General features: G+C 38.2%; 1 protein-coding gene across 1 annotated transcript in view; it reads left to right on the top strand.

The window, feature by feature from the left end:
- The first annotated feature begins 260 nt into the window (after nt 1-260).
- Nucleotides 261-12,093, top strand: part of pdgfc (platelet derived growth factor c) — a 320,443-nt gene continuing 308,610 nt past the window's right edge. The window contains exon 1 of the mRNA XM_080193463.1: nt 261-906. Coding sequence (XP_080049589.1) covers nt 798-906 — 109 coding nt within the window. The 5' untranslated portion in view covers nt 261-797. The remainder of the gene's footprint in view (nt 907-12,093) is intronic.

Genomic DNA, 12,093 nt, shown 5'->3' with positions numbered 1-12,093 from the left:
CAATGTTATACCACCTGTCGTGTGACCAGTTGGCAGACTCTGTTCACCGGGAGAGTGAGAGCAACATACACAGCGTGTCTGGTTCGGGGGGGGGAGGCTGGTGGACATGAAATGCGTTAAACTGTAACCTTTACTTTCACACGGCAATGGGCAGCACTTTAAAGGGGTTTTTTTGGGCTATAGCTGACGTCAAGACAGAGAGAGGAAAAAATCTGAGATCAGCTTTTTTTTGCTAAAAAAGCCACTTGAAAGTACTCTGCAATAATGGAATCCAGCTGCTCGCTGGTAAACTACCTTTTAAAGTAATTTCAACTCTAACTTTGTCGGGACAGCAAAGTTTTACACTGCTAGTTAATGTCAGAAGAAAACAAGGAGGGGAAAGCAAAGATAGTCAGTTTATGTATATATATATGTACACAGACACATATATAAGCTGTTTTTTTAAAATTCCAGAAGTTTATAAAAGTTGACAGGTGTGCGTGAGTACTTGGCTGCGCCTTTAAAAAAAAACCTTGGGCTCTGGTAGAACTGTCTGTCATTGCTTTCCGCCTTACATTAGCCATTGAGCAGATAAATGCGATCGTTGGATCGGGGCACGTTGGAGAAAGAAGGGAGTGCTTTGGATCGGAATGTGGAAGCCACTATGTGATTATCTGGTGGAAATGCTGGCAGATCAGGGTCCTCGGCATCCTTCATGGTAGAAGCGGCGGCTCGGGAGTGAGTCAGTGTGAATCAGCCCCCAGTGCCTGTCTTGTCTGCTCTGTCCCCCCCGATAGCGCGCAAACATTCCTCCCCAAATGTTCCTGTCATTAGTATTACTGCTAATATCCACTCTCAACTTCCGCCATCATGGATCGGAAGCCCAAATCAACAAGATCCAACCATCAAGTAACAAGGAACAAAACGGTAAGTCTTTCTCCCTTTGGTGCGGGAAAGTAGAGTTTGCAATTCCTGGCGTGTTTCCTTTTTGCTGCACTCACTTGCCAGTGTGGCTGATCGCTTACAGGTATGGATTTCAGTGCAGCCTGGTACACTCAAGCCTTCAGAGCTTCGGGAATCCTGGCTCTCAGTGGGATTTTGTTTTGTTTAACTTTTTTTTGTGTAGGAAATGTGGATTTGCCCGCTGCCAGAGAATAAACTTCTGAAGGTACTCTTTGCTCTTAAAGCTAAACGTGCAAGGTAGTGATATGCATGCGACTGCTCAGGACGGCTCCCTCTGCGTTTCTTTAAAAAGAAAGGTCTACTTTAGGAAAGATTTAAAAGTTTTCAATTGGGTGCTTCTGGAGTAGGACTGGTGTGTTGTTTTTTAACTGAGCCACGCTGCTTGTAAACGCGATGACATCTGGCACCTGCAGGCAGCCAGGGCGCTGATCAAAGAGCAGCATTAACAAAGCTGGCCTCACAGTCAGAACAAGTTGCAAGAGGCAGTGAAAACGATCAAAAGAGTAAGTCAGCAAGAGAGCTGCATACTGACATCCAGCCACCAGTCTTTACAAAGCCATTACTATCGCATCTTGAGAGTTATATATTCACACAATGACTTTATAAGCGTACCCTTTCATTAGTTCCTTATTGCCCTGAAGGAGACCATTCGGCCCATTGTGCCTGTGCTGTCCAATTCTTTTGAACGTCTTATTTTTCACAATGTCTGCTATGAAGTTTAAGAGACCTTGCGTTTATTCAGAGTGTCACCGAGACTACCTATCAAATTGTTTCATTTCATGTTAAACCACCAGCGTTCATAAATCCTGGCTTTAATTGGGTAAAAATTGTGGTAAATATTACTATAAATACTAATTTTGACTTCAGCCCCTGCACCTACTGTTGTGCTTTATCTAAAAAAAACTCCATGGAGAAACTAAAGGTGCTTACTGCGCTCCTCCCTCCTGGCAAGACAAAGCTATGATAAACTCATTCTCAATTCCCATGCATTACTACCTAATTATATAGCTTTGGGACGTGACAGTTTTAGATTACAACCTAGACTAGCTAATAAAAAGCCAAGCAAAGCATGACATTCCTATGTTTTTTTTTAAAAGCCGTCCAACCCCTCAGTACGAAATGTTTTGAATAATCCAGCACAGGTTCGAACCAAAATAAAAGTTTGAGATTAGTTTAATGAGTACATTAAACCAGATTTATGGACATGACAAAATCTCCTCCTACATTTTGTATAACAATTTGCAGCTGAGATCACAGGATTACATCAAAAGGATTTCATGCTTTAGAAACACAGCATTTGTTTGAAAAGTAAAACTCTGAAAGCATTACTTTTTGTTTAAATGCAAGAAACATTGGGCACTTGTGTTCCAAGGGTTGACCATGCTAAAGAATGGGGATTTTTTTTTTCTGTGGTGAGCTATTTCTGCATTGGGTGTGGTCCTGGGGTTTGGCACTGGTCAATGCACACAATGGGCCAAAAATGAGCAGCTTCAGTTCAAGAGACTGTTGTACCCAGGAATAGTGCTGGACCTTTACAGTAATGTGAATCAGACTGACTACTTTAATGAATTACACACACATTGCTGCAAGTGCTTTTAACATTAAACAGCTATTAGATTTAGACATCAGTTAAGTCGTATGTGACAATGTTGATGGATGTATTTTTAGATTCAAATGTATTCAAGCCAATCACATAATTAAAATATTTAAAAAACTACATGTTGCAAAGCTGAAAAGCAAAGAAACTATATTACCAGGGTTGGTCAGCATTTGTAAAGAGAAAAGACAGCCGTTAACAATCTGATCCAATTTTTTGATAGACAATAGGTTATACCAAGTAAATTTGGAATGCTACTGAAATTTTTCTCCTCTCCTTTCCATAACAGTATTTCTAGACCTTCACTTCCTATATATCGGTTATATATAACAATCTTCACTGCTCAAAATGCTTTACAATGTGAAGTCATTTTTTGAAGTGCATTTACTGTTAGAACATCGGGAACACAAATGTATTTTAATTGTTTTCCAATCATTGCATATTTAATGGAACTAATTGGCTACAATTTACTAAACAACTTGAATTTATGTCACACATTAGGGATAGTACAAAATATGGACATTTCAGAGCACTTTGTAGGACTATTATTAGACAATGTTTAACAGAGACAAATTAAAAACAAATCAAGCAAGCAAAAGCTTAGACAAAGAGGCAAGCTTTTAGACAGGGTTTTAAAGGAAAGAGGTTTAGGAAAATAATTCCAAATCTTAGGGCCTAGACAAATGAAAGCATGACTGCCAAGGAGGAATTAAAGGAATTGAATTGGATTCCGGAATTGGGGACATTTAGAAGTCTTGGAGGTTACAAGTTAAGGAAGTGCGAGGACTTAGAGAAATTTGAAAATAAACATGAAAACTTGGCGTTCTCAACAATGGGAGTCCATAACGTCCATAAGTGAGCATAGTGTTGGCCCTAAGAACACTGATTTCTACCACTCCCACCTCAGTAATATCAGCCCACCTCGACTCATATGCTGCTGAAACCCTCATCTATGCTTTAGTTATTTCCAGACTTGACTATTCCAATTCTCTCTTGGCCAAACTCTCATCTTCCACCTGCAATAAACTTAAGTTCATCCAAAACTCACTTATCCGTTTCCTAACATGTATTGACCATGCGTTATCATTAGAAACTTTTGTCGAGCTTTTATTTTCAAGTCAGTCATGTTCTGATAGGATCAGTGGACACTTTCCCACAGATGCTGTAAATGTCATTTGCTTGATCAATGTGGATGAAGAAGATTTCTGCAAACTCCCTGGTCAGTTTCTTTCCTTGTCATAGACACCTAACTAGGACTGGTGTAACACATGCTGTGCAAAAAGTCTACCTCATAATATCGTTTTGGAAAATGCAATGAGTTCAGGTTTCTAACCTTTCTTTTGTACATCCTCAACTAACTCTTGCAAAACCACTTTGTTAGGATCCTTTCAGTTTGGCTCCTGCTCTGCTGACAAGAATCAAAACAACTCACCATCAAAGACAAAGTAGCTTCCTCTGTGACTGTGGATACAGTGCTTCAATTCCACTTGTCCTACTTTAACTACACTGAAGTGTATGATATGGTTGACCATATTCTTCATCCTTTAACTCTGTTTGATTACCCAACTATAATGGGACAGCACCATCTGGGTCTTGCCTCATGTGGCTCTGCTCCTCAATGTCAGAATACAACCAATAGATATCAACAACAGCTTCTCTTCCAGCTTGCTTTGTTACCTTGGCAGACCTTCTGTCCTTGGTCCCTTCCTCGGCCACATGCTGTATCTTGGTGATTTTAAGGCACCGGTTTAATTTTCATAGTTTTCTTGACAATGCCACATTTCCACTAATTACTTTAGCAAAATCTTTCAGTATGAGTCTGACAGTGAGACATGGAAAGACAAAATTTCATTCAACTTATTGAAGTTGAGCCAGACAACTGCCATCGACTGATGCTAAGCTTCAAAACTCATGTTTATTGATTACCAAGATGGCTTACTTCAACCCTTACAACAACAGCCACTTCCACTTTTAAAGTAGCTTTGCTGATCCATTATCCCCTTATCCTTACCTACTTATCCTTTATCCACACTAGCTAGCTCGCAAACTTTCATTATGCTCTTCACTAGCTTCCTATCCTGCTTTTGCTGTTAATTTCAATTTGTTTAAATTGTATTTAGTTGTAACCCAAAATAGATATCTCACATTCATCACTTAGAAACAAGAATAGGCCACTCAGCCCATCGACCCTGTTCCACAGTTTGAGATCATAGCCAATCTTTGGCCTAAATCCATGTGCCTGCCTTTGGTTCATATCCCTTAATACCTTTGCTTAAGAAAATATTATCTATTCAGATTTAAGATAGCAATATTGTTCCTTACTGATATTCATTGTCACAATTTAATTCAAAGTGCATGTCTTTTTCTTCAAACTCTTCCACGTATGTTCTTATGTAGTCCTATGTAGCAACCTTGACTTGCATTAGATCTCTTTTCATACCTTTCAGTTTTCTGACCATTTATTCTACACCTTACCTTTTATCTCCCCCGCCTTGCACCTGCAATGGTGACAGAGTCATCAATAGCCTCAGCTCTAATCTCTGGATTCTTAAAATACTCTGATACTCTGCCTCTTTAATCACCTTTAAATGTTTTCTCAAAAGCCATCATTTTTGACAAGGTTTACTCATTTTGTGCCATGCCTTTATTCCTTTGATGGTATTGTTCGTTTTTACTTCCTGTGTAAAGAGCCTTTTTATATTTTCAACAAAAAAGGGACTGTTTAAAAATGCATTGCTGTTACAGTAGTCAAGAAGCAAAATGGCTGCTTGAAACACTCTTCTGGCAGCACAAATTGAGGTTTAATTTAATTTGTAAGGTAGGCTGAGTTTGGCACAGTTCATTTCACTTGCAATTCTTAAGACTTACTGCAAGGGTAAATTTTAACTCTTTCAACCTTCAGAGTTTTCACATTACAACGGTATACTGCAAGAATGTTTGGTTAACTGTAATGTGACCTCAGTTACCTGGTGTAAAATTAGCTAATCTTCAATTAGAATCCAGAACCTTTTTTCTTTATAATACAACATATTGCAAGCCTTTGCTTGTATGAAGAAGTTATCATTTTGCATTGGGAATAAATGCAAATGCACATGAAAAAACTATTTGTACTTAGATGGTATTTAGGATGATGTAAGACATAAAGAGATCTGCCTCTGTACACTCGTCTTGTATGCACACCATATCCATGGGGTACAGGTTCTCTGACACTGTCTGCAGCAATGGCAAGACAGTACCTCTCTTCCTGTAAAAACAAATGTTTTTGTTAGCTATGGCTTAAAATGGGAAATGCTATGACAATGCAATTGTGTAAACAATTGATGAAATTTGTGGCCCTTTACCTTTTAAGTGGGAGAGCTTGCCTTATGATCAGTCAACTGTCAACACATTGTGTTGTAAGGAACCCACAGCTTATTAACACTTTAAATATTTCCTCCTTTTGAAAGAATTGTATTAATATCACCAAGTATTTGCTGTTACAATATTTTGAATACAAGTGTCAGTTTAGTGGTTTTATGTGATCTCAAATCACCCTTTTTGTTGCTTAGGTGAGCTACAAATGTAATGTTTTAAAAGAAAAATTATTGGTCCTGTGCCATTCACACCCAGATGATATCCCCAAGTATTTCACAGCTCACAAATGTCTTTTAAAATATCAGCCATTTTGTGGGTATAGCATAAGTTGATGATCAGAAATATGTCATAAAGACAACATTTTTAACTATTGTTCTTATTAAATGCATGCTTGGGAAACTGTTTTTAGATTGCACTGCTCAGACCTACAGTAGCATTACATAAATTTTAAGGATAGTGAAATACATCCTATTGGAGAAAAAGATGGAACAAGCAATTAGGGAGTGTGGTAATTTATCTGCAGGAAATATACAAAGTTTTTTTATACGTGTATTAGAGAATGTTGCAAATGCTAAAATTCCAACTATTTACATGTCTAAGTTGTACAATATTTTAAGGCCTTTATCTGTGCCAAATATTTTTTTGAAATCAAGGGTAGCCTGCGTGTAAGTGCCTACTATTGTTTCTCTAACAATTGTTGAAGGTGTGTGTGCGAGCAGTCCCATGTAATCTTACCTTTTGATCCCGCCCCACCCACTTCTGCAAATTCCTGGCTTCCACTATTTCTTCATGGTAGCACTAATGAATCTCAGGAACATACTACCTGTGGGAAATAGACCTCAGAAGCCGTGTGCTTCTACTCAATAAGTGGGAGGTAGGTGTTTCAACGTAACCTGTCAAACTACTTGAATTTTATTATACAGCACAATATTTCAAATAACGTTCCCAGCCTGCCAAAATCTATCTTCAAGTCTCTTACAATGTCATTGCTTGGAATGAGGAATGCAATCCAACCAGGAAAATTTAGCCCAATATCTCCCCAAAAGAATTTGACAGAATCGTGTACTCTGGGGGAAAATTATGGACATGAATTTGTGTCTGAATGTTCAGTGGGATTGCAAAAGACACTCAAAAGGTATCGTGCTTTTTCTAATCCTTTATTTTCCATCTGGAGGGAACTCTTTGTCCACAGTTGACACGCGGTATACATCATAGTGGCAGTCTTGGATTCAATATTCTTGATCATATTTACAACAAAAATTTTCATTAATGTGCCAAGTTCATCTTGGCAAGTAATTAAGGTAACCAGTTACAAATGTTTATGAAATGCACTCCAAAACACAAACCATTATAGTTATAAGAATCCCATCCTATTTATGCTCTGGCATTATTTGTGAAGACCAGTGACATCAGGCATGGAAACGGAGGAGGGTGGGAGTCTGTGTGTTTGGCATTTCGTTTCTGAAATTCTGTTTCAAGGTAATTTTAGAATAAACATTGATCAGCAGCCCCAAAAATCTTAGCTTTCAAGTTCTAGACAATGAAGTTATGAATCTGGGACACAGCTGTAACCTGTTCTGAATCCAATGCACAGCTGAAGGTTTCAGTAATAATGATGCAGAGGTTTTCGGAATAGCATGAATGTGTTTATTGTGTAACAAGAAAAGCAGATGGGGACATGATATACCCTCCCATCCCTCAGTGTATCATTTAAATTGTGTTAAAGTTAGGAAAAAGAATGTCAAATGCTTTGTGAAGATCTAAATTAGAACAAGCTGGTCTGGGGCCAGTTACAGGGAGCCCTTGTGACTTCTAAGTTAATGATGTCATAATCCCCTCATGTATTACGACTGAAAGGAAAATTCCACTTGTGTCAGTCCCTTTTGATAACTTAATGATGTCATTAAGTCTTTTTATTTGGGCTTGTCACATCTGGGATGTCATAATTGGCAATGCAATAATGTAAATCAATTAGTTAGAAATAATCTTTTGTGATTGTCTGCAATTTGAGCTTTTTTTTGTTGGTGAAACTTGACTTGAAGACCATCAGAGTATTCTCTATAATGACCACTTAATGCCAGTCCCAGCAATTAACAGACAATTCCGCATTGAGTGTGTATTAAGATTCCACAAGTTGTATTTTATTAGCACACAAAGCACAGTTAAGTGCTTCGGGATAATTATGTGAATTTATATGTACTTCCAGTCAGTTGTCGTGTTGGAATAAAGGTAACGTACAATCTCCATTCCTGTCCCAGATGGAGACATCTCCTATATATGTGTGTATATATATATGCTTGTTTTGAATCGACCACTTAACTGAGTAGGGAATCTCCATTTCCATCTGATATATAGTGCCGGGTGACAATGGGGTATAATGCTGAGCCTAATCATTTCTTTCCTTGTATAAGGAATTATTTTGAGAAAGAAGATACATTCTAAAATTGATTGTGAAAAATATTTTGCTTTAAAAATCATTTTCATTCAGTTAATTCCTTTTGACTGTCTTTAAATGTAGATTAAAATACATAATGCAACTGTTTCAGTCTCATTTCCACAACTCCTGCTTCTGTATACCTCACTGCGAAAATTCAGAGATTTTTCATCCACTGGTAGTTGGCAAAGAGCAAAGACTGAACTCATTCCAAATGGCTGGGAGATATCACACTGTCACGCAGATGTCTGAAGGACGGTTTGTTTGTCCTTGAGTGTTATAACATGAAAGGTGAGATCTTTGAGAAACTTGAATTCCTAATGAAATGTTGATTGACTTTGTTATGCTACCAAAACAGCAACCAAAAGGAATTTATTACAATACTTACCTTCTTGATCCAGGAAGACTTAAAAGTGGGAAACTTGTTTTGCAGTTACAGTAACAATGTGCCAAACATCACATTCAGATTGACAGTCACTGCACGTAAATATCTTTTCAGAAGAAAGTTAAGCCCATAATATTAATAAAAATGTTGGATGGAGAAGAGTGCAGCTGAAAATATAGCACTCCACATTTTCAATTATGTAAATATTCAAATTGGATATAATATTTCAATTTGCAGTGGCATTAAGCAGGATATGAGTGTCAGCTTGGCTTAGTTGTTTGCACTTTTGTCCCTTAGAAAGTCATGGTTCAAATCTCTGTCGTGAAGATCTACTGACAGTATGGTGTAATACTGAGGGGAACTACATTTTTTTTGGAAATGCTGAATGGATGAAACTGAGGTTCTGTCTACCTGTTCAGGTGGAAATAAACAATTCTTTGTGATTTTTCTAGTATTCCGGCCAATACATCTTCCCAATACCACCAGTTTAGAATGTGCAATCCCTAATCACATTCCTTGCTTGTGAAACCAAGTTCTATACCTTGCCTACCTACAAATTAACTTCAAATATAATTTATTGACTGAAGTGTTGGCATGTTTGAAACTCAGCAAAGTGTCATATAATTTCAAGTTATTTTTAATTTTCCAGTAATGGAACACTACCAATGTTTATCTATTCAAAAATGTCACAGTTAAGTTGTTGTTATCTCAGTAATGAAGACAATCGGGTGTATTAGCAATACTGACTACTGTGAAGTATAATCAGATTTCTTCCTGTTTTATGTGGCTGATTGGTGGAGACAGGACAGATTGAATGTAACTTATGATGTCTATGAATGAGTTAGAGTCAAACTGCAGTGCGTGCCTGACATTCAATGTTTTATTGCTTACAAGTCTATTTTAAAAAAAACGTGCATAATCCACAAAATCCTGCAGTAGAGATGCATCATAGGGTTTGGGTGGAGGTGGAATTTCATACAACGACCATGGAAAACTTTCATCATGGCATGAAAACCCCATTCGACAGCAAGTAACCTGATTTACCAATACCCTGTGGTGGAGACAATATAGTTTTAAAAATGTACTGCCAGAATCAAGTTAAATTTATGGAAGTTTACACAGGTGAACAAAATCTACACTGCAACATTCTGTCTTGGTTTCTATCAATCTCTATTTATTATAGAGGTGTTGTTGAACAGCAACATCAAAGTGACCTAAATTCCTTTTGTAACATGCTGTTATCAAATGCTTCAGGCATTTGTTGTTAGAGAATAATGATAATTAACTCACTGAAGAGTGTTGTTAGTAGAAAGGAGTTTAAGAAGTGGAGGTTCAGAATGAAAACTATGCTACAGCACTGGGCAATTTCCTTAGTTGGTCATGATTTAAGATTTATTCTCCAGTTGCTCAAATCTATCCTTTTGAACAAAAAAAATCATTTGCATGAAGCTTGTGTAAAATAAGAGTGAGATGTGGAAATATTAAAAAGATACAGCATAGAATGGAGAGATATCCATGCACAGATATAATGGCTGAAAGTCCCCCTTTCTGTGCTGTAAGATTCCACAATATGGTACAGGGAATGGTTCTTTTCATGTGGCTGTATGGAACTTGAAAATTTGAAGGTTTTCCCTCCCAGAAGTTTGAAAAATTGGATTTTCTCTACCAATAAACAGTATTTCATAAGGAACATAATGGCCATGAACATATTTGCCTAAATCGCAAAGGATTTAGACACACCATTGTTCGGTACACCTGTTGAAATCAATCTGGCAGACACCATACCAGCAGACTTGAAGGATTTCTTTGCAAAATTGATGAAAGGACATTTTCTAAGAGATGAAGAGTTACTGTACAGGCTGCTTAGTCCTATGCTATGGGCCTACATTGATGCAGCCAAGGGCATTTTTTTTTAAACACTGTACCTGAAACACTGCCTTTGTTCTTTCTCAAAGAGGACATTCGAGGCCAGTGAACCATTTCAGCAGTTTCAAAGCATTAATCAAACATGACATGCAAAATGCTATCACTATAGCAGCCCACCCACTACAGGACTGTGGCTGATGGGTTTTCAAAAAAGGAAAACCGCTTAATATTAATGGACTTTTGGGCAGCTAAAGCATTCCTCACAAAGTTTAAAATTTTAAGCATGAAGCAGGTTTAATGGAAGAATGGAGTTGAGTTTTTAAGAGACTTTTGAAGCATTACTGTCAGTAACTTGGTCTTAGCGTGAACTTGCACTGTCATCTAGACATTTTTTTAAAGGTAAAACAGACTATTTATTTTTTTTCAGCAGCAACATGATCATTCCATAACCTTGCTTTAGGGCGCCAAAGACAATCTTTTCATTGTTAAACCTGACACTTATCTCTTTGCTAAAGCATAGAATTTAAATCAGATGTTTCTTGAAAGACAGAGAAACAAACACAGTGCTATGTGAACTTAACCGGCACAGTGTGTACAAATAACAACACAATTGTCAACAACAACTTGCATTTATATAGAACCTCAATGGCTAAATATCCCAATATTTGCAGAAACAAAATTTGTCACCAGTCACATTAGAAGATATTAGGACAGAAGGTCGTGCTTTTGGTCAAAGAGGTAGGTGTTAAAAGCATCTTAATGAAAGAAAGGCAAATAGGAAGACAGAGGATTCAGCTTAGGTCCAAGGCAGTTGAATGCATCGAGCAAAATCTTAGCAGTGTCGTTTCTCTCCAGACAAATCAGTCGGTTTACTCACCAGATTCTGAAAAAAAGTTGCTTAAAAAAAATCAAGGTGGCATGCTTCATGTTGTTATTAAGGGGGGATAGGGCTAAACTTGGCTGCACAGAGATTGGGATGCTGTTTTCAAAGTGCATCGGAACTGCAATAAACCCCCCACCATCCCAACACTGAGGCTTCAAGTTCCTCACCCCCAACCAGAACCGGCATTCACTATCCTCGCTACCAATGATTATCAGCTCCTTCCCCATCCCCACAATGGCTATCGCCAGCATACTCTGCTCATCTCTCCACTCCTGGCCTACAAATACCTCTGCATTAACTGCCACCTCTCCGCACATTCCCCTGACCCCACTGAGGCTCCCAAGTGGTAATGCCAGGGCACTGCCTGATTAAATCCCTCTCCGCCAGGGGCTATAACTATTTTTGCGCCCCTTGGGAGACTCTACAATAGGGTCAAAGGAAATTACAGTACATAAACAGGCCCTTTGGCTCTCCAAGCCTGCACCATTCGTGTCTGTGTAAGTCTGTTGTAAACCATGCCAATGTGGCGTCACATTGGTCTGCTTTGAAGATATGGTGAGATGAGGAATGTTTAATGATATTAAAATGCATTTTGTCCACAGCCACCAGTGCTGGAGTGATGCTCAAGAGAA

Source organism: Carcharhinus amblyrhynchos, chromosome 1 (genome assembly GCF_965287045.1).
Source record: "Carcharhinus amblyrhynchos chromosome 1, sCarAmb.v2.hapA, whole genome shotgun sequence".
Taxonomy (NCBI): domain Eukaryota; kingdom Metazoa; phylum Chordata; class Chondrichthyes; order Carcharhiniformes; family Carcharhinidae; genus Carcharhinus; species Carcharhinus amblyrhynchos.
Note: the sequence above shows the minus strand (reverse complement) of the source record. Positions and strands in the feature narration are given on the sequence as shown.